Source organism: Falco rusticolus, chromosome 4 (assembly GCF_015220075.1).
Source record: "Falco rusticolus isolate bFalRus1 chromosome 4, bFalRus1.pri, whole genome shotgun sequence".
Classification (NCBI taxonomy): domain Eukaryota; kingdom Metazoa; phylum Chordata; class Aves; order Falconiformes; family Falconidae; genus Falco; species Falco rusticolus.
Window position 1 is genome coordinate 69,442,533 of NC_051190.1, and position 23,531 is coordinate 69,466,063.

Consider the following 23,531-nt stretch of genomic DNA (forward strand, 5'->3'; position numbering starts at 1 on the left):
GCTGTTAGCACTTCTGTGCTACTAAAACAAGGTTTCACTAATCAGTAGATCAAGCTACTGATTATGCGATAAAGCAAGGAGAGAGTGATAACACTGTTGTCAATTCATCACCAGCTCCTTCCACCTAAATTGTCAGTTCAGTAGTTAAACTAAACATTTTACAAATAGGGCTGACTTATCACCTCCCAGCCGATGGTACAGAACCAAACAGAGCTGTTATTTCAGTCGAGGAGCTAAGGTAACCCAAATTGTCATTTCACTTTTCTCTGCCATTCCAGCACTTAAACCTTTTCTGTCACGGACAATTTTAAATAGATTGGATTATTTATTGTATTGAACTCTTTTAAACTGTGTGTGTGGGAGGGGAGGGTTTCTGAGGGAAAATGCTGCACATCTTACAGTCCCTGATGTCTTTCTAAAACAAGTTAACATTGTTTGACCTAAAGTGAATAAACCCTCAGCAGAACTGAGGCTGATGACTTTATCTGTTAGACTCTGGCTCCTCTAATTTAAAACAAATGAAAGAATGCAGATAGTTTAAGTGAATGCAGAAGAGATGGGAGTGATACTTTTTTCCCCCTAGACCTTTACAAAACTAGGAAATCTTGCTGTAAACAGGCATGGCATTTTTAGAAACAAGTTTTTATTCCACAGCGACAGTTTCCAACAGCAAAACATGAAAAATGAGTTTTGTTTTGCTTATAGTTTCAGAGTGTTTCAGTAGATTTTCATTGCTAGAAACCCAAGTTAAAAGTAATGTGAGTTCTGCTGGGCTCCTCCTAGCCATAATCTTGCCTGTTCAAATTTTACACTGCAACTCGTTCCCCTGGGCTCACTGAATTAAAATTGTTTTTGTCTCTGGCTGGATGACGGTAAATTCCTGCAGGCTTGAACACTTTCCTATTTCTTTAGAGTACCAAGTTTGCTGTTGGAGCTGAAATATTAATGCCCCAAACCCACCAAAATGTGTCAAACCCCAAACTCAGAATAGCAGGGATCGTTGGTGTGAACAACTGAGGCTTATTGCTGAAAAAGTCGTGCGTCAGCCTGCCTTGGTGCACATTAGTAGCCTCACACAAATACCTTCGGGTCTAGTTCAGGGAGGCTATGCGCAGGAACACACGGGAGCGTTAATAAGTATCAAGTTAGGCTGTGAATTCACAAAACATCAGAAACTTTTCACCATCTCTGTTTTGGACACATTTCTCATGGAAGAATAACCTACCTCACTACTTGGTCATCCTTGCTCTGAAGGGAAACTAGCCTGAGCTCATTTCATGAGCCTCTTACCCAAACACAGCTTCCTCTCTTGACGATGGATCGGTGATGCTGTCCAGGAGGAACAGTTGTCTTGCTGTACACTCCAGGTGGGCTTCTCTTTGTGCCTTGGACACTGTCACCCTGACTGCAATGAGGAGCAGCATCCTGACACAGCTCTCCGTTCACACCTCAGCTTTGTTATCTGAGAAGACTACACTGAGTGGAAGACACATCAGCTGAGACATTGGTTTTCATTGTGTAGCTAGCTGGTTCCCAGAATAGACAATTGCCAGAAGCCGGATAGCAACTTTCTCCCTAAAATCCAGCAGGATAAGGACTAGATGCCCAGACCTCCACCCAAGCTATAATGTTACTCTCTGTTGCACTGCTGGTTCCCTCAAACCTCAAAGTATTTTGAGAGTATGCAGTTCATTGCCTCCTCTTCCAAACTCTGAGTTTTAGTCTGTAAACAAACATTCTCCTCTGTCATTATGGTCATGTCACACTGTCTCTTTGCAAAGGTGTTGGATGCATATGTACACAAGCACACATACACATGCGTGCATACACGTACACATACACAGAGTTGCTCTGCCTCTAAGGACAACAACAAGGGCCAGGAAACAACAGTAACACACAGCCTGGGTAAAAAAATAATCTCTTTTGGGTAGCACTGAAAGGCAGCTTCCTAACTCAGAGAAAGCCGATCCAAAACCATGATTCAAAAGCCTGGCAAATCACCTCTCCCTCCATCTACCACCATCAGGTGGTATGGGAGGAGACAGCCTGACCATTTCTACACATATTTCAGATCAAGACACAAGGGTCACTACCCACCCTGTGGGATGAGTTCTGCCATCTCCTGCTGCTGCTGGAAAGACGCTGAGGTATCCTCAAAGCAGTGAGTGGGGGAGTTGTCCTGGCACAGGACAGGAAAAAAGCCCTGGTAGCTCCTGCATGGAAGAGGCAGTCATCTTCCCATGCACATCTCTAATCAGTCGCCACAGCCTCAGGACATGGGTCCTGAGAACATAGCCAGAAATAGTCCCCACAGTTTCACTGAGCACACCCAGTGGTGACCTTCACCTCACGGTCCTGGACCTGCCACGCATTAATGCAATGTCACACTTGACCTGTCTCATTGCCTCAAGTCATTTACAGCTATGGCAAGACGGAGGATCACAGGGGAAGGCAAGAGGCTACATTGGCCATCAGACTGGTTAGCTAAGTCCTGGACGATATTCTGAGAACATACAAGTCAGCAGTGACACACTTTTGGCCTTGCAGACAATCCCTTTCTCTCCCACTCATCTGTATTCAGCAAGCCTTGGTGATGCTGACTCTGGTTTGCTTCAGTGCCCAAGCACTCACAGACTTTATTTCCCCTTTGTTCAAACCCAACACTTGCCCACAGGCTTGCCCTGAGCCTGCTTTGCACATGTCATTATTCATGTGCACTGCTGGCAAACAACCTCGTACCTCACATTGGAGCCCCTGCTATACATCTTTTCCATGTCTTCAATACCTTCTTCTTTTAGTCGTATATCCATTTTCTTTTAACTTTATCCACCAAATTTTTCTCCAACTGGTTAATCCCTCCCTGGTTGTCTGAAGTAAATATAGTTCTCTCATGTCTTGTCTCATTTCTTGTGCCTTGACAGTTACCTCTTGCAAGGCCTGTTACTTTCTGTTTGTACCTCTCTGCTCATAGGATTTTTGGATGTCTCTGATCAGTGCTCCTAAGCTGACCACTGTTCCAGCTTATAGATGATGCCTTAACACTCTCAAGATGCACACCCCCCTGCACATCGTAAGCATCTTCCTTGGCTTTTCAGTAGGCAAATGTCTCCCTTCCACCACAACTTTAGATAGGCAGAGAATTTCCCTGAGGGCTAAATCCTGCATAATACCATATATGCTTAAAATGGTGTTACTTCTAGATGTTGCCTAGTACCCTGTAACCGGTGGAAACAACACAACTGAACCTTCAGGATGCCAAAATCCTCCCTTACTATGGACCCAGTAGCAGGCCTGGCTGCAGTTCTCTTTGGCAGTGCTCTGGACACTTGAAAAGCATCAGCATCCTGGGCTAACTGAGGTGGGTGTGATGTCCTGTGAAGATAAGACTGAAATAAAAGAATGGAGACACTTTGGTCAGAGTTCAGTGTAAACATGGGAGCCAAGATGTAAGCATGGCAGCGATGACATTTATTACTGTTGCCAGAGTGTAGGTGATTGGAATGTCTGTAGAATAAAAGGAGAATATTGTGGCAAAGTTACCAAGAAAACAGCCATCACTAGTGATGTCTAGGATGAATAATGTACTAGTGCTGGACAGGAAACAGGTGCCTGTATCATGACTGAAACAAAGGAATCTCAATGCAGAAAACGGTAAAGCAAGTACAGTTGCAGACAATGGTCATATTACTGTGCAGCTCTAGTCATGAATTCATGGCTTTTACATGGCTAGGAAGAGACTGTCTACTAGCTGCAGTATCGTGGAAAAATCAATTAATGAAAAATGTGTCATCCACTTCTCGATCTCCCATTCTGGGGAGAATCTAATGGATTGTTCTCACACAGGGCACCTGTCAACATCTTCAGGAGCAGACAAGCTGTTAGACTGATGCCAACCGGTGCTCTGGCCATGTGCTGAAAAGCCTGTCACCAGGGTACTCACAGCAGCACTTGCAAATGCTTTCAGGGAGGTAGTAGCATTCATTACCTCCAAAGCAGAGGAGATGCAGAGGTGTCCATCTTCAGCCTGAACCTCTCAAAGCAGGTCCTGACCACGAGATTTAAGAAGCTGGGGTCTATGGTGGAACGTGTTAGCAGAATGATCTTTACCTCAGTGGCTCCTACAAGTTACAATTTCTGAGATCATCAGTACAAACATCTACTTGCTTAGAGGCATATCTCTTCACACTCACTCTTCCTTTCATCCCCAAACTTAAGCCTGTTAAACTTGGACCTTTTCTTACTTAACTTTTCAGACTTTATTATCTAAAACATCGAAGATTTACTGCTATCCCCTGCTACTGCCTATCTAATCTACCCTACCCAGGCACTCCACACTAATCTAACCTAATCTAATCTAATATAATCTAAAAAGTCCTGTAAAAAACCTGCTTTCACTTTAGCTTCTGTTTCTCTCCACTTGTGCTCTTCTCTAATCCAGTGGCAGGACATTTGGGACTGGCTACGGCTGAGCCTCTTCACTGCTCATGGCACCTCCGGTCTGACTGGTGGGCTGCAGGTGGTGAGAAAAGAGGTGGCCTTCAAGATGGCAAGGACAACACAACTGCTTGGGAAGTGAGTTGCTTCACAGTAGGCTGGGTGCAGGTTAGATGCCTAAACACATTGCACAGTCGAGAGAGGCATGCCCCTGGGCCCTGCCAGAGGCAGATGTGCAGATGTTAAGGTCCGTGGGGGAAGGAGGCAGGTACCTAAAACATATTTAATGTAATTAATTTCAGTCCTCCAGTCTACCTGGCCAAGTGAATTTTGATGTCCACAATTTAGCCTCTAGAATTTCTATACTCTCAGGACAGCAACACATTCATTCAGCAAATGATAGTTTAAGAAGATAGAGCCCTATAATTGTGCCACCACTGACCCGGCAGAAGAGAATGACTGAGCACACCTCAGCCCCTGGACTGCAGTGCCAGCTTAACTCTGCCTACCTCAGCAATTTAAATTCAGCTGCTAGACTTTGCACTGAAGTGGCTGAGGTGCACTCAAGGATGTCTGCACTAGCTCTCCTGTGGGGACGATAGTCTTCAGCAAGGAGTGATAATAAACAGTAGGATGGTGCTAACACTTTATTCTGCTGCAGCTGTCTGCTAAGTGAGTATGTGTCAACACCTTCAGACTGGAAGGTGAGAAAGTGAAATTACAGTTTTCAGTTACCCTAATTCTGCTTTTGCAACCTCTTTTATTAGGTCACTTTCAAGGGTGGTTAAGGGACTCTGAGGTTTTGCTTGCATGTTACAGTAACGAGCATGTTTCTGGAAAGCTTGACTGCTTGAAGTTTTTCTGTTGTAACTGTGACACCATATTTAGAATGAAAAATTACAGCAGCATAGCCTTATACATGAAAGTCCTAAAAACACCCTAGTGTCTCGAACAAAAACATCTGCCGCAAAAAAAATAAAACACTGTGATTAAGAGGAAGAAAATGAAGTACACAGTTTAATAAAGATTTTCTAGTGTAAATCTTCTTTTGATAATTACACAAATATAATCTTCTTAGAGTTAATAATAAGTTCTGTTTCCTCAGCCTAGCTATGAAGTAATTTATGATTCTAGGATCACATTTTCCTCTGTGATATTTTCATCTCCCTGTTACAGTTTGAAAGCTAAAGCTAGAGAAAATGATTGGCAATGTAAGAAAAGTAAAAATGGAAGATTTGTCACCGCACTGATGTAGCTGTGCTGATATAAATAGAGACTTGATAGATAATAAATGATCACTCAGATCCTACTTGTGGTTTAATCTCTCTGAGACGTATTATGAATCTGACAACTTTGTACATGGATATTAGTTATGATGCTAATTTAGATTTGAAGTCAGTACTGTGACTTCTATAGAAAAAGTGATTATTATGAATACACAGAACTGATTTTGTATACATCACGGATTTCTGATGACGTTCTGCAAATTGACATGATGACTACAGTGCACAGAGCAGTATGCAGCTCAGGCACACAGCTACACTTCTTGGTTCTGCTTGGTAACAGTTTCTAAACAGGAAAAGTGCTCCAACTGTTGCCCTTCTCCACCCTTCAAAAACCTGAAGTGATTTTAATTCTGGTCTTTCCAACTTCTTGACAACCATGGACCAGTGCTCAGGGTCTGTAGGGCAAATAAATCTTTAAATGTTGTATGACAGTGAGAAATAGTTAGGGAGCTGGACAGAACCAGCCTCTGGATTGCCAGCTGGACAGCAATATGCTTATTTAAAATATATATATATAATCTCTGGTCCAGGTCAGGTTCAGCCACAAAGTAGTCTCTGACATAAAAAAATTATGAGGAACTCAAATTCTTCAGAAACTACTACAGGTTTTTAACTGTATACAGGCCTAATGAAATCTGTGGCAGCACGCTGAATGGTAAGTAAGCATCTGAATTAGTGCAACAGGCCCTGAGTTGTAACACCCTTTGAAACTTGGCACATGCGACCTTGGTTGGGCAGAATCAGCATGTGGACCTTGAGACTCTTCCTCCAGCTACTGGATGTAAACTCTCTCCTCAGTTCTCTGGATGCCAATATTCATACCTGCTGCTGATGGGTAGCCAGGCCAGTCACCCCTTTTCAGAGATCACTTAAGAGTAGCACAGTAAAAAACCCACCACAAGTCAAATCATCATTATTGTTTAGAGACCACAATCAAGAAAAAACCTTTCATTTCACACAAGACCTTTACCATTTCCTACAAATGCTTTGTTGCTCTTTGTTCCCTTTCACGGAGACCTTACTAGTCCAGCCTCTATACTGAAAATCACCGTTCTAGAAAAGGAAAAAATAAATAAATCACACGCTCCGATAACAATAGATGAAGTATACAAAACGTTTATGTTACCACCCTCACGGAGACAAAACCAGGTCCCCCCAGCCCACACGCAAGCAGCTGCAGGACTCCAGCCTTGCCCCATCCCAGAGCCCTCCGAGGCGCGGCCGTGGCCGCTGCCGTGCCGAGGGGTCCCTCACCGAGCCCGGCGCAGGTTGGAGCTGGCAACAGTAGCACGAAATCCAGAGTTAGGGCGGAAAAATTTAGATTACTCATGTGTGACACCCCCCACCCCACCCCGCGAACACCACCACCGAGTCCTCTGGCGGGGAGGGGGAGAAGGCGACGCCGCGGCCCGCCGCCTCAGGGCGCGCTGGCGGGCGGGGGCGGCGGGGTGCGGGCCCGGCGGGGCTCTGCGCTCCTCGGCCGCAGGGCGGGTGCCCGAGAAGGCAGCCGGGAGCCAGTTCCTGCCCTCGCGGTGTCGTCTAAGGAGGTGGGTGGATTTTTGGAGGGAACAGAAACCGCCAGCCTGGAGGCGGGGGATGGGGACGGGCTCCCTACCGGCCCCAGCGGCGGAGGCAGCGGGAGCCGCCAGCACCGGGAACGCCTCGCCGCCGCCGCGGGGCTGAGGGGCCGGAGCCCTGCAGGCCGCCGAGTAAGAGGGGGCCAGCGTCAGGGCCGGCGAGGCACCGCCGCGCGGCGCGAGTTCGGCGGGCCGGGCGCGGTTGCCGCCCCTGCTCCTGGCAGGGCAGGGGCCGCCGTGAGGCGCCGGGGCGGACTCGGGGCCTTCCCGGGGCGGGGTGGTGGTGTAACGGGACGGGGACAAGCGAGGCCGTGCGCGGGCGCGCAGGCCGCGGACAACGAGACGGTGCCGCGCTAGTCCGGGCAGAGACCGCGCTCTCCGCGCGGTGGAGGCGGCTAAGCCGCGCGAAGCCCCGCGCCTTCAGGAGGGCGCTGGCTGAAGCTCCGCGGCTCCCCCTCACGCCGAGCCCGGGTCGGAGCGCGGCGAGCGGCCCCCACCCGCGGCGGTGGGCGAGGCCGGTGCTCAGGTAGCCGGGGGAGCGCGGCGGGCGCAGCTGGCGCGGCGCTATGGCCCCCAGCGCCGAGACGCCCTAATTGGTGGCGGCGGAGCCGGCAGCGCGGGGGGGGGGGCAGGGCCGGCCGCCGGCTGCCGGGGCGAAACCGCGCGTCTGTGCGGAGGGAGGCCCGAGGGAGGGGCGGCGGGCGGGGCGTGGGGCGCGGTGGTCTGATCGCGAACGGCTCCGGCTACGTAGACGGGGGGAGGGAGCCGCCTGTGAGCGGGGTAGGCTCGCGTGAGAGACAAAAGCTGGGCTCCACCGAGTGGGGGTCTTGGCCTCGCTGCTGCCGGGAGGGCTCTTTTGTTGCCGTTTTCCAACCGGAGGTTGTGCGCTTCCCGCCACCCCGCGCCGGTCACACTGCTGGTTACGGCCGGGGCGAGCAGCGCGAGCAGGCGGCGCCTTCCGCCCGGCCCGGCGAACGAGCGCCCCTCGGCTCCCTGCCCCGTCCTCCACCAGTTGATCAAAGTTGGGCTGGGCCGAGAGAAGGAGCGGCCGGCCGGCCCGCGGCCCTCGCCAACCGGGGCTCCCCTCCCTGCCAGCCTCGGCGGCCCGGGGCAGCGCTGCCCCGTCCTTGCTCCCTCCGGCGGCACGAAAGCCTGTGTGTAGCGAGGTAGGAGGGAGCGGGCGCCTCCCGCTTTCTCTCCGCCTGTCCTCTCCTCCCCGCGGCTGGGGCTGTGGATAGGAGGAGCCGGAGGAAGAGGAAGATGACGAGCGGGTGCAATTAGCCTAACGAGGGACGGGTGGCGGAGGAGGCGGCGGCGGCGGCTCCGCGCCGAGGACTGACACATCTGCTCTCTCTCTCCTCCTCCAGCCATGAAGGCAGAAGCCGGGGAGCGCAGCTGAAGCCCACGGTCGTCCCGGCGCTCTTCCTTATGGCAGCTGCCTGAAGAGGCCGAGACCCCTCCCCGGCGGCGGGGCTGGCCTCGGCGTGTCGGGTGTGCGCGAGTGGCTCTGGCGTTGGTTCCCTCCTCCGCTCCGTTCCCTTCCCCGATGTGGGCTCCTGAGGATTTGCACCTCCTTTGTAACCGGGAATGAAATAATGGCGACCCGGTGGGCAGCGGGGCCACCCGGCGGAGATGGAGACAACGAGCCCCCCCCGGGCGGCGGCAGCGGCGCCGGCGGCCAGGTAGGAGCGGCGGGGGCGGGCGGGGCGCGGGCTGTGCGTACGCGGCGGCAGGCAGGGCCGGGCCGGGCGGCCGCCTCCCGCCGCGGGGAACGGCTTGGCTGGAGCGGGCTTAATGGCCGCCCCCTCTCTCCCTCCCTTTCTCCCTCCCTCTCTCTTCCTGCCCGCCCGCCCCGGAGTTGCTGGGAGTTGGACGTTGGGAGCGGTGCGGGCGTGCGGCTCCCCGGCAGCGGGCGGGGAGGCTGACCCGGCCGAGGGCTCCCCTCGCACTCGGGGCGTCGCTCCTGGGCCGGGAGGCGGGGGCGCCTCGGCTGCCTCTGGGGCCGGGCGGCGGCTCCTCTTCCCGCCCCGCCGAGCGGCCGCCGTCCTCGCCCTCGGGGCGGCGGTTTCCGTGGGGTCGCCCCTTCAGCCCCCCATCCGCCCCAGCCCCGCGGTCAGCTTGCGGCGCGGCGCCCCCACGCTCGGCCTCTCCGCGTCGTCTCGACGCGTCTGCCCCGTCCCCCGGGGAGGGGAGCGCTTGGCTGGGCGGCACTGGGGTACGGCTCCCGCCTGGCCCCCCCCCCCTGTCACGCTGAAGCCCTGGTGCTTTTAATAGGAGTACGGGTCCGGCCTCTGCCCCCTTCTAGCCAGTGCTCGCCACACTCCTGTCTGTACGCAGGGGCTTGTGCTAAACTTATTTCTATCCACAGCATTTGTTGCTGGAATGGTCCTCTGTGTGTTTAGTTTAAAAACTTGATAGCATGCCATATGGTGGTACCGTTGCATGTTTGGACTCGCAGCACAGGTTTTAACGCAGAACCGTGTCTGGTGTTTCCTTCTGTGCTCCCTGTTAATAAATCTCTGCGAAACAACTGTAACTTCAGGGCTAATAAAGTATATATAACAGCTTCAGTGGATGTGTTCCAAGATCTGTCTTAAACTTTATTTAGAAAGACAAACTTGCTTTTTTGTCTCAAAGTTAGGACATGTGCCAAAGGCAAAAAACTGACTTAAACCTATGTAGGACTGTGAAATGGATGCCCTTTATATAGATGCTTCCCTTTGAAACTGATATGTAATAGAGTGATTTTAAACCTACAGAACTTAAAAATTAAAAGTGCGAGTGGCTTTTAGTTTGGTTGTGTGTGGGTTTTTTTGGTCTTTTTTTGTTGTTGTGTTAGGACACTGGGTTTTAGTTCGCTGGTATCCTCAGTTTACCCTTTTGCCTTAGTTTAAAGGTGGCACATATGGTATTGTAAGATTTTCCTTACTGCCATCACCTCAATTAAGGAATTCACACAATGTCTTAAAGCAGGTGGGTTGGGTGAGGACAAAATGTGAACCTTAAGTAAGAAAACAGAAGATGTTGAGATTTTAGACTTTGTTACAAATTATGATTCTTAATTTGCATGTAGGATAAATCATGGTTTATTCTTGTTGATGCCCTTCTTAAAAATGTGACTGAAAACAAGGCCATATTTGGAGACAGTGTCCTTTAATACTGTTCAGATAGTGTGGGAAGAGGGAGGAAACCAGATGTCTAAGTGTAAAAACTAAAATCTGCTTTTTAATTCTATCATGTTGAGACTGCTGGTCTTTTGGCACTGGCAGTTGTCATAATCCACCTTTCGCTACTGCGGTAAGCCCTAACAAGGCCCGTGGTGCTTTTGGAGCTCATCATGTTAAAGCTGTCTAATTGGGGACTGCTAATAGGTACAGAATTGCAAAATGGACTGCTCTGCCTGTTGTTTTGCCTGATGCTTATATGTTGCAGCTAAAATGTAACTGCTAGGAAGCATGCGCTTACACTGATGATTGCCTTACTTGCAGCAGGCCTGACAAAATCTTTACTTGAATTTAGGTAGCCCTCATGAATTCTAATCAAGGTTGCAGTGCTTTCGCAGTTATTTTAGTATGCATATTACTGCCTGTCTGGCTTAAAGTTCAACTTTCTTAAAGCTTTTTTCATAGATCGGTGTAAAATGCCAATAGAGAGTGAGGATCTGCTGTCTCAGTTCAGTTGGTGGAAGAGTTTCTGTGTGCAGTGCTTGATATGCTGCTAGATGTGAACAAATCCGTTTAACTGAAGTCTTGTATTGTAAGAACTGCTTTTTTGTTGAATAAAATCAGAAAACACCTTCCATGAAACAGAGTTACTAATAAAAAGAAGTTTTAATTTTGCAGAAAAGTTGATGCAGTTGCAGGGTTTCATAGTGTGCTAATACTGACATGCGAGGTATTAGCAATTTTGGGAAATGATTTATGGTTTTGGACACTGTATCCCGTATGGTGTTTGCATTGTGATGCAATATTAACTCATCTACATCTAATGTTTAGCTGTAGACATATACACGCAGCAGGTTGTCACAAGGAAGGCTCCAAGCATAGCCCGTGTTCATCACAGGCAAGGAAGTTGCAACAGAAATCAGAATTTTCAGCCAGTTAAATGTTTTGGAAATGTACAGCAATAATCATTGAGGTTTGATGAAGAACTGAAAAACTTGTGCTCTGGCTTAAAGATCTGTGGTCAGGCAAAGAAAGGGAATGTCAGACTGAGAAACTAGCGCTTCTTTGTATCTTTGCATACAGAGGTGGGAGGATTGAGGACATGCGATGTGACTCCTTTAGGTAACGCCTATGTTGGGTTGGTAATTGTTTTTTGTTTTGGATGCCGGTCTACTCTCATGCTATGTTCCCTTTGGTCATGGTTCATCGTGGTATCTATTTTTATTTTCACTTAATTTTTTTGTTTTCCCTTTGACACTGTATCTGGTGGTCTTTCTCACTTCAGAGCCCCTTCACTGAAACGATTGTTGAGAACAAAGATTGCGCATTCAGGCTCGTGGGCTCCTGTCTGAACATACAGCGCCTGTTCAAAGGGACAGATCACGTATTCTGGGCTCTTGGGGGAGCTGGCAGAGAGGGCCAGGGACTCTCAGGGCTGTTTGCCATTCTGTTTGAAATCTGACACACATTTGCAAACGGGTGCAAGAATTGCTGAGCCTGTGTTCATACAGACAGATAAGTGAGAGTGTGTTCTTTCTGGTTTTCAGATTAACAGGCATATACTATCTCTGTTTCATCAGGTTTTAGCAGTGTTTTGCTGGGGTGTTTAAGCCCTGCTGAGGTACAGGCAGTACTACTTCAGTCACAACATCCTGTCTATGGCCCTGTCCAGATTTGAGGCTGGAACTGGTTTCTTTGTTAGTATAAATTTCATCTCCCTTCTTCTGCCTAGAAAGGCACAACAAAAAGTGCTTTTTGTGCTTTGCTATTCCCACTATTTTGCATTTACTTTAAAAGAATAGCTAAATCTGTTTGTGGTGTAGTTTACACTTAATCTGTATTAAAATTACATTCAAAATGTTAAATGTAGGATGAAAAAACATTAATTACAGCATATGTGACTTCAAAAGCCAAAGTTTTATTGTAAACAGTACTGCTTCCTCAGTTTATGAATACTAAAAAACCTTTATCAAATGATTTTATTAAGTGTGTGTTATTTTTCTGTTGGAACTCATTAGAGTACACATTTAGATATTTATTGCAAATTTCTAATACTTTATTGCAAATTTACATTAAGAGTGTAGGGTTTTGGTTTTGTGGGATTTTTTTTTTTTTTTTGCCTAACAGCTGAGTAGTTAGGCATAGTTGGTTATCCTCAGAGATTCCTGAGAGTTTCTGTATTTGGCAATAATTAGGAAATACATTTCCAAAGACTTCTGTGAAAGAATAGTCAGAGGTTATTTAGTACTTGCTTTGTAACCACAAGTATATTTCAGAAAGGGAGAGAAAATGCCATGATAGTTTCACTTCTACACCTTATCAGAGAGAGTACAACTGCATGACCTGAAGAGAAGCCTGCGCTGGAAGGGTCAGGAACCAGAGAAGGGCAGTGATGACACTAAAAATAGAAAATTATTGGCATTCTCACTAACAATACTTAATAGATGGTTTACTATTTTAACAACCTGGTTGGGATGACATTGGTAAACTTCAAGTGGTGACTTCAGGTGCTATGCCTCTCTAATATAGGGGCACAAACACTGGAGGGGTGTATTTTGATCCTGCTTTTTCGATCTTTATGTAATTATGCCTGTAACCTGTTATGCCGGGTACGCTGTTCTGGAACTCTGTATTGTTGGATGTCAGCTTTTTCTATGCCTGATGCTTAGAGGCAGAAAGGTTTAATCGTGATATAAAGAAAGAATTAGAGAAGTGCATTTGTAAGATCTTACATGTCAAATAATACACAATACCAAAACTACTTGTTAGAAGTGTATACTACTTATGGCGATAGAGAATTCTGTACCAACCTTGCATCAAGGGAGAATAAATTTGATATACAGACAGTGATCACAACTATTCAAAAAGCTTGAGTCTAATCCTGTTTAATCATGCAAGCATAGCCTTGACTTCTGCTCTCATTTATGTTGGAGTAAGCCTAAGATAATTTGACAGAACATGGACCTCTTCCATGAGGAAATGCTATGTATTTGATAAGCAACAGTATAAAGCAGCAAATGGTTCCTTTTTGAAATGACTTTTTGCTTCCCAAAATGACACCTTTGTTGACTGTATGACTTTCATCACTGTCTGAATCCGCCCCCCCCCCGCCCAGTCTTTGCAAGAGACCTGATGGACTGAAGAGTATCTCGATCTGTGTCAGTATAAAATAATAGCATTTATTGCATGCTATATATCTATTATGAGTGAACTTTTTTAATAGGTTTAACAAGCATCAAAGTGCTAAGTTGACTATTGTTGTTACTTTCACATCTTAATAATCAAAATAATTAAAAATAGCTTACACATCTGCTACTTTAGATGTATTATTTCTTGCCTGTTATATTTACTTGCTTACACAAAAACCAATTGAGAGAACAGTTGGGCAAGAGAAGGTATTTCATATTACACACTGTATGCATTTGTGATCTTGTCCATCTTGAATGTATGAAAACATCTTCCTGTAGGTGGATGACTAAATTGTAGCTCAGCAGAAAAGTGTGGGCAGTTGAGTATGAAAAGAGTAAAAGTTGGTCTTTATTTTTTGTTTTACATTTTGTGTATACATTGCTGTGTAAGTGATCATTAGAATATAAGCATGTGCAACCTGTGAGAGCCTTATTAAAAGAAAAACTCTGTATCTGTTCATAAGGAAGTCTTTGTACCAGTCTTAGACTAACCTGTTAGGAATATATACTGATGCTTTGTAGTTGGTGGATTTTTTCCTCTGATAAACAACTGTCAGAAAAATGAAAGTTTTTAGCATTCAGAGGTTGTGTGTTACTCTTCCTTGCAATTGTTTGTATATTAAATTGCACAGGATAGGAAGCAGATATAAAAAATTAGGAAATTTATTTTAAACAAAACCAGATTTATTTCCTGTCGTTAACAGGGGTCATTGTTTTTTAAAAGTGTGAATTAACCCTAGTATAAATGGCGAGGCTTCTGAATTGGTGTTGAAACAGTCTGAATTGATGGCACCCCAGAAATCAGTCTTATGAGCTGTTTGGTATAACTCCATGGTTGTGGAAGGCATCAGAGTTTATGATCTCATCAAATCCTTGAAATTAGGGTCTTGCTACAGAAGTGTTTGTCTGCCTACCATAATAGATAATCTATGTGTATATATATTAAATAATATGTTGTGCCAAGCATAGTAGATAAATGGTGGGTAAGAGTTACACTGTCTGGTCAGGTTAGTGGATGAATGGGGGTAATTGTGTCATACTTTGCCTGTTTATTACACAGAATGTAGATTAATGTAAATACCATGTATTTCTCCTGTCCAAATCCTTCTTACATAATTTTCTTGTAATATTTTTCAAAGACAGTTCTGTGGTATTTTTTCCCGATCACCTAGCATTAGGTACATACAGTAGATGTTTAAGTGCAGCTGATGGGTGGGAACAGTGGCATCAAAGAAATTTTGATTTGTTCATATCAGAGGCTTGACACATCTTATAAACCTGAAAGTGCCTAATCTTACAGTTGCAAGGTGAGGTAAGCTGTTTCATGTATACAGTTCTTAAAGATTATTTAATGGGAAGGCTTCCTCTGTTGCATTTTTCTTTTTTATTCATTTTTTTTTAAACGGGGTGAAACTTCCCAGTTACATGGGAAGTCTAGCTATTCCCTGAATTGTACTGTCTTTCATTAGTAATCATGAAACCATTTGCTGAATTTACTGTTTTATCATTGCTCTTAGATTTGAAGAGAATTTTTCTGGGGACATGATACCAGAGTTTAGAGATTGGATCACTTGGTAACAGAAAAGTAAAAATCAGGCGCAGCTGTATGCTTTATTCTCTGAATATCTTCATTTGTGTTGGGCTAGATCTGCAGCATCTTTCTGAACTGGTATGCACTATTATGATGTTGTGTATATGTCATCAGTGAATTGCATAGCAGGAAATGCTGCTACTTTATATTTTCTGCTCTTGATTTTCATATTGAAAGCTAGTAGTCCAGAAAATATTTGAGTGAAGAATTGGGAGCTGTTGCTGCAGCTTTCTGAACAGCATAATGTTTGAGAGTGGCTGATGCAAATCACGTTAGTAAATATTTAGTGCTGGGCATGAGAAGTTCTGTGTGAGCATTCTAGAAAAATACAAACAGCTGTTTAGGTTTTGACTCTGGCTTGCGACTGTGAGTGTACACCTTTGGGAGTGTAGGTAGTAGGCTTATTTTTGTTCTAAATTTCTTTATTTCCATTTGCTAGCAGCTGCTGCTTTGCTGAGAGTGAATGAGGTGTCTCCTTAGAGGACATGGCTAATTACAGATTGGCTGTTGGTGGAGGGGTGCACTTTGAGATAGACATTTTTCTTTTATGTGTGTGTCATTTGCATAATGTGTTAGGACACACAGTATGGACTGCATTAAGCACTAGCAAATAACACTGTAGGGAATAATGTTGCACTGGCATCGCTGAGCTGGCTGGATGACATAATCTTCCTTATTGTAAATTTTGAGGTTTATGCTGCTTTTTTTTTGCTTGGAGTGCCAGGGAGGATAAATCAAATAGAAGACTATGAATTGTATTGGGAGAGATTTTAAACACTTCTGAGTAATAGTTGCAGTTGGTACAAATCAATTGGAAAGAGGAACCTGAGCCTGTTTATGAAGTGATCTTTTTGTTTTTAAACAATAGAAATGGCAGTGTGCCCTCCTACTTTATGTATACTTCTTTGTATACTTAACAGAGTACTATTTCTTACTGAAACTTAATTACAATTCACCCACCCTTTAAAAGACTATATTTTACTCTCTTCTATTTTAATTTTTCATCTAAAGTATATGAGGCTTTTGCTATTGCAAAGTTGGTGAGAACATAAGAAAACAAACACTCCTGTAATAAAAAAACGCTAAAAAAACCCAAAGCTGCTTAAACTGCCTTGACGTTAATGTTGAATATATAGATGATATCTGCTTCAGATGTGTGATTTTTTTTTTTTAATATAATTATTTTATTCTAAGGTCAGAAAAGGCTAAAATAGAAATATTTTCTTGTGATTTAACACTTTGAGGTGAATGGGTGTCTTGGGTACTACCTATTCTGAGCACGGGATAAGCTAAAATAGAATCTTTAAATTCTCAGAAATCCCTTCTAGATCATCTGCCTTGTGACAGATGCAGTCTACCCAGTGATATGTACATGGCATTGAGGCAAAATTTTCAATTTTGAGAACTAAAACTGAGCTCAATCTACAGACTAAATTGCATTTTTGTATTGGAAAACTTCACATAGAGAGACATTGTTCAAAAACTAGTATATGGAGCTCAAGTCATGTGGATTTCAAAACCCAAGACAGTTTCAGTTTGTTTTTTTTTTAAGGAAAAAACAACATTTTAACTTGTTCAAGGTCTGCCCCATTGTAATAGAACATGGAAGTGGTTGATTTCCTAAGAAATTTGAATGATCTTTAAATACAATTCTTTAATTGAACTTAAGGTCTGTTGTAGATTAGACATGTTTAAAACTCATATGTCCTCAGTTTTATAACGTTTAAAAGGCTTGAGTTCAGTTGGTGCTTGCAGGAGTATGCAAAACTGTCAAAATCTCCTTGTGATGCAAGAATCAAGAACTGAAATGTTGTGGTGGTGTTTCAGCCAGCAAAAAGAAGCAACAGATCTAGTATGTGCATCTCAAACAAGTGGCTCTTACTACCTGTAGGTTCTGACCTGTTTTTGTAAGATAGTGATAATGTTAAAATTATCATTGAAAGGAATGCCGCAGTTTTCATGTAGCGAGCTGTCCCACTGCAGTTTGTGCTTTGTTATTGTTGCTGTACTTTTCTTCTCAGCCCTCCAATTTTGAAGCAACTTCAACAGGGAGCCTGTGACTGGTGAAAAGTATTCTTGTGTGTAGCCACAAACATTTCTTATTCATCAATGGTTGTAAAATCTGACTTGTTCCTTCTTGCATGCATTTTAAAATTTTATTATCCTCAATCACCATAGTAAAAGGTGAGTAAGTAAACTTTGCCCGGAGTAATCAATTTTCATGGCAATTTTACAGGCCCTCTGCTCAATTCTGTGTACTTACATTGTTTTTGTATGGGTCTGTGTGAATACAGTCATGTGTGTTCTATTACCTTAAGTTATTTTTTGAAAATATGTTGGAGAAGTTGTTTTGGAGCTGCCTGTGAGGTGGGATTTAAACGTGATCTCCTTTCTTGTCTTGAGGAAGGAAGAATGACTGGCTTGTGTGTTGCTCTTGGGGCATTAAAGTATTTCATCTTGCCAAATTAGCGTTAATATAGAAGTTTGCAGAGTGAAATAAGTTTACATGAATAGTTTTCAAGGTTGCAATCTGTGCATCTGAATCAGATGAGGTGCTTCAGTAGCCATTAATAATTAGGCAAGCTGGCTGATCCTGATGTCATGGAGGTAATCTTACAAGCTCATTAATTGAATCTCTTTTGTTAACATTTTCATTTTTTTAAAAAAATGAGAAGTAATAATACAGCTTTTAAAAAGTACTGCATACCTGATCAAAATGTTCCTTGTAGCTGAGTTTGTGGAACAAAGGGTTTTTCTGTATGCAAGTGTTATGAAACATGAAGTATAATGGATGCAGGCCAATACTCGTAGCATTTCATAGCCTGTGGCCTTTAGGTGTTGTTTTTTATGACTTCTTTATACATGGTTTTGAGTAATTTTCTGTTTACGCTGTGACTGAGAATATGATTCAGCTGTATATCTAACAAGGTCTGATAGCTTTCTGCTGTTTTCCTGAGTTAAATGGCGATGGAGAGGTAAAGTGTTTGTTTTTCTATCTTCCTTTGTGCAGAATTTTTGCTTGCTGATGCTGTTATTCAGGCATTTTGAAGTGAAGATGAATTGTCTGTGAAAAAGTGCAGAAGGACCTTTTGATGTTCAGCACTAATTGATAAAAACTAAAATGATGTTTTAGTTCTTGCATAAATGTCAAGTAATATGTCACATATAAAATACTGAGAGTTAATGATTAACTAGGAACTCATGGGTGAGGTCTTAAGAGTTGTGATAGGTAACTCTAAGGATTAAACAGCAGCTTAGTGCTCAGTGTTGGTCAAAAAAGCAAATTGTCATGCATTTCCTAATAATTTTGAACAGTTAATGTTCTCTGTCATAACTCAGTGTATAAATCCATGGTGGATTTGGAGCTGGTGTGTCTAGGTCTAGTTCTGTCCCTTCCCCCTTCATTTTTCCCCGTCTCAGAAACAATGCAGTAGAGCTAGAAAAACGTGGCTAAGATAAGCAAATATATGGAGTTGCTTCTGTATCAAAACAAAATAAGGAAGCTAGGACTTGGCATTTTGGGAGAGAGGAGACTGTAGAGATGGAGAGATGATTTTGAGATGTAGCTTTCTCCATCTCTCTTGAATTTCTATGAAGCAGCTCTTTACTGTCAACTCCAAGAACTTGGTTAGATGAGCATGGTGAACTGAGAACAAGCAAAAGGAGATGGCCCTTTGCATAAAACTTAATTAAATTTGTTACTCTGCACCATAATATTTTGGAAGTTAAAAATGTATATGTAAGCTGAAAGATAAACCAGATACATTTTTGGAACAGCAATAGTGACAGAGTTACAAAATACCCTTGTAGTGGAATGAATTATGGATTTGTGATCTCATGTTCTTTCCTGTTTGCAGCTGTCTGCATTTGGTCACTGTTGGAGCTGGGCTAGGTGGACCTTTGATCTGCTCTACAGGCGTTCTTACATGTTACGATGCTGATTCTGTGATAGTTCATTAGGATTCCTCCTGCTTTCTGGAGGTTCTGTACTAAGCCTGCTGAAACAAGGCAGTCGTTTGCAATCAGTGACAGGAAATGCAGTTTTTCAGATGTTCAGGTCTAGGACCTATTTTTGCTTCTTGAAGGTTCAGGCTAGATATCAACTTTTCTTTTTTTTGCTTGCTTTTGTAAGAGCTGCTGTTAATTCTTGTTGCATCATATGGGTCTAATGTTCTCCAGTTTTGATAAGCTAAAATGAAATGCACAATTACCTGCTTTTGTGTTTACCCCATTTCTTCCTCCATTCCTCTTTCCCAGTCTCCCAGCTGAAGGAGAAGGCAAGGTGATTGTGTGGCTTGTATGCAACTTAAACAGGCTGTTGTAGTTCTCTTTTTTTCTACTTGTTTGCAATCCAGCAAGTATTTTTTGTCTGTGGATTTTTTTTCTGCATCAGTTCTTTTAGTGGGCAGCATTAGATTGCAAGGCTTTGTTCTTGGTTCCAAGTCTTGCAAATATTGTGGCAGCAAAACCAGTAAATCCGTAAGAGCCAGTGGAAAACTCCTTTCTCCTTCTATGGTAAGTGATGCTACTGAGTCTTCTGTTTGCTGTAGAATCATTACTCTTCTTCTACTCTAGTTCTGTGGTACCAGTTTAGGGAAAGGAAATAGCACTTTCAGGAGCTACACAGCAAGCTACATAGCTTTGAAGGCTGCTGCATGGGACTGAGTGATGTACAAATAGGGAAAGTACTGTAGGGAGAAGCTCTACTTGGCAAAAAGGAAATTCTCCCCTTCACCAATCCTGAAAATGAATTATCAAGAAGGTAACAAAAAAATAATTAAAAAATTGCGTTGGGTTTATTGTCTTTTGTGGGTGGGCAGACCAACAACCCCCAGCCCCCAAAACTATTTTTAAAGCTAGATCTAAAATGTTAAAAGGCATCTGTGGCTAAGATGGTTTTTGCTCTTGTCATCAGTGATTCATGACTGAGAAACAAAATTCTTTAAGGTGAGTGAGTAGAGACTGGTGATATTAGACAGTTACTCAGCAAGGTGTGTTCAGGGTAAACAGTTCTCACAGTTAAGTTCGTATGTAGAGAACAATATTTTTCCTCACTTAAACTGGAAAGTTGTAAATTTACAGGAAAAAATGTTCAGTTGAAGACTTTCTACTTAAAATCCAGTGATGCCTGGTTTTCACACTTACCTGGTAGGAGTTTATTTGGGAAAAAGATTCTCCCTCCCCCAAGTCCCTTAGCATGTTAACCTTTTCCTGTTTCATGGGCAGTTGTCAGTGGCTTAAACTGTGGATGATGCAACATCAGTCAGTGATGTAATGGTTGTCTGTACCCTTGCTTGCAGCTCACAATGGGAACCTGAAGTTTGGAAACTGAATTTCATCCATGTGTTATGTTCTGTGTCTGCTGTGAGGGAGGTGAAGCACAAACACTGCAATCATCTCTGTCTCATTTTGGATAGTTCCAGAAGGGTGAATCATAATGTTTTAGTGTGGGACTTTTTTGGTTGTGGTTTTGGGGGTTTTTGGGTGGTGGTTTTTTGGTTGTTTTGGGGTTTTTTTTGGTGTGTCGTGTGTGGGTTGGGGTTCTTTTGGTTTTGGGTTTTTGGTGGGTTTTTTGTTTTTTTTCGTTTTGTTTTTAATTGACGCCATTAATGCCACCAGATGAAGTGAAGGTATTATGTAGAGATTAAGAACAGGATTTGTGGGAGTGACTTGACCTTAAGTTCAGTTAATACTGTGGTCATTTCCCCCACTTAGATAATCTGGCCTGGCAGATTTCTCTTTGCTGCTTAGGACCCAAGATACCATGAGCTTTCATTCCTTCGAAGGCTCTTGTAGTCTTCCCTAACTCAGCGAGAAAGCAGGGATTACAGGCATGTGTCCTCAACTGGGTATACTAGCCTTTTCAACCCATGAGGAGTAATGGTGGTTATTACTCTATTATTTTTTTTATTTTTTATAATTCTGTGGTGCAGTTGTTTTTTCAAGAACTTCGTTTCTTTTTTGTAGAGACACTTCTTATCTGGGGAAGGAGTAGGTCTAGTTGCATTTTAGAATGACTCACTACAGAAGGATCTTCTAATTAATTCTTAACCCTTAATAAAGCCTTTCTGGGGTAGTTGCGCTTTATTTCACAAGCCTGTTTTTTCACTGTTACCTCGTTTTACGTGTTGCTATTACAAAGTGGTAGTAGAGGCTTTACTGTTCTGTTATGCCATTTTGTACTTTTGTGTTCCATCCAGTTCCCAGAAGTTCTTGTGTTTATTGCTTAAAATGGTTGCAGTCCAGACTACTTTATTCTTAAGTGCAGATTTAGGGTAAGTGACTTCAGAAATTATAAAAAATGTGGAGGAAGAGATTTGTGATGGCTCATGTTAACCAAAGTTTCTTTTTTTTTCTAATTGCAAAAAAAAAAAAGGTATTCAGAGTCTTATTTAAAATACTGAAATAGGGGGGAAATGACATTGCTCCTGCTTCATAAAATAACCTGTATAAAAATCCTTTCAGCTGAAGATTCTAATAGGCTTTGGACCAGCAGTTCTAATAAATGAGCTTTTGAAAAAAAGCCTTCAATTCTTGTGAAAACCAGTTGTGTCTGTTCTATTACTGTTCTTTAGATAAAGCCAACTGCTTTTTGTATTATGTGCTAGAATATAAGAATAACTTGCATTGTATACTTTCTGCAGACCTTCTTTTGGAGGAATTGGTGCCAGGTTTAAGCACAGATACCCCAAGCAGCTAGTATTTTCTTCAAGTATTAAGAGTAAAAAGCCTAAAAATAGAAGTTCTGTTTCTTTTTATAATGCAAAACTATATAATATCTAAAACCTGATACACTGTTGTATATGAAGACACAACATGAGAACATGAAGAATGTTGTAAAAATAACAATGTTTTGAAATCTAATTAAACACACTGTGGAAATAGGTATGTTTGTTTCAGGAATGAAAAGTTGATAGCTTTCTATAACTCTCCTATTCTTGGACAAATCTAGGAGGAGAAGAAAGCTTCTTTCTTTAGAGGAAATCTGGGAAGAATAAAGCCTCCGTTTTTGAACGTATGCAGCTTGAAAGAGTTGTAGATACTTCTCCAAAACCAGGCAAATAAGACTGTTTGCTGTAAACACAGTACAAATTGTGAATTTGTAAACTGTAAATTTCATCTTACAAAATAAAATTCTTGAGCATCTTTCCATAGCGAGTCATGGACTAAAGTATGATTATACTTCATCTACTGTCTCCTTACAGCATTAACAGAGTCTGCCTGTCTTAAGAGAATTCTCTCTTCCTGGGTTTTTTTTTTTTTGGGGGGGGGTGTGTGTGTTTGGGGTTTTTTTGTTTGTTTTGGGTTGTTTTTTTTGTTTTTTGTTTTTTGGTTTTTTTTTTTTTGCAACTTTATGAAACCAAGATTCTAGTCTTGGCAAAGTAAACCTTACAGAAGCCTTATGTGAGAAGGACATAGGTATCTAACCTGGAAATAAGAGTAGATGGTTAAGTGTACCGAGTTGGGAAAGCAGTAAGAGCATACTAATGCTCTGTTAAGAAGCACTGCTCTTAAAGGTTTTTTTATTGCAAATGGATTTTATCTGTCCTCCTGCTATATGATACTTTTGCAGCTCTTTGTAGTCAGCTGTCAATATTTGAGGGGTTCCCCCTGCCCCCCCTGTTTCCTGTTGGGTTTTGGATAATGAGGTAGATTAATATGAAAATGCACCTTACTAAAGAACATGGTTACAGATTTGGTCAGTAGATTTTTGTATAGCCTGAACTTGAAGTAAGAGATAGGCAAAAGGCTGCCCTCAGTGGCAAAATACAGGGATCAGCTGGTCTGTGATAACTAGCTGTGGTACAAAGAAAAGGCTTTTCTGTAGTATTTGCAGTATTTCACGTGGAGCCTGGAAACCACTGCTGTACCTGCTGCAGTTAGTGTTTGGTATTAGATCTTTCTATGTCTCAAATTCATTTTTTGATGCTGAGATCAATATCAAGGTGAATTTGTGTTTATTTTTCCTCCTTCCTTCCCTATACACATGTGATTATATGTTGTAATAGTAGATCCTGTAAATGGTTGCTGAAGCCAGAAGTTTGAGAAAAGGATGACATTTGCATGAATAATGTAATTTCAGTAAAATTAGATGAAAATGGCAGAGAAGGAATGGATACACCTTTGCACTTACCTTTAAAGGTTTGTGTGCATGTTAGCAGAGAGTACTGCCAGACTATATTGAACATGAACAGTTTGGGAATGTTAGGGATTTGAGCTAGAATGTAATACTGTGCCAAAAACCAGCCTGAACCTGATTTGTCTGCAGCTACCATTTGTGTCACTGCTGC

The 23,531-nt window shown here is 43.2% G+C and overlaps 1 protein-coding gene across 6 annotated transcripts in view; it reads left to right on the forward strand.

Annotated features, from left to right (window-relative positions):
* Nucleotides 1-7,177: 7,177 nt before the first annotated feature.
* The window catches only part of ARHGAP21 (Rho GTPase activating protein 21), a 118,944-nt gene continuing 102,590 nt past the window's right edge, over nucleotides 7,178-23,531 (forward strand). Inside the window, exons 1-2 of one of the 6 annotated variants that reach the window (XM_037384894.1) lie at nucleotides 7,178-7,267; nucleotides 8,665-8,979. In XM_037384894.1, the coding sequence (XP_037240791.1) occupies nucleotides 8,893-8,979 (87 nt within the window). In that variant the 5' untranslated portion in view covers nucleotides 7,178-7,267; nucleotides 8,665-8,892. Of the gene's footprint in view, nucleotides 7,268-7,328; nucleotides 7,430-8,025; nucleotides 8,078-8,110; nucleotides 8,464-8,530; nucleotides 8,980-23,531 lie in introns of those variants that run through there. The other 5 variants (XM_037384896.1, XM_037384895.1, XM_037384897.1 and 2 more) reach the window with 5 other exon arrangements.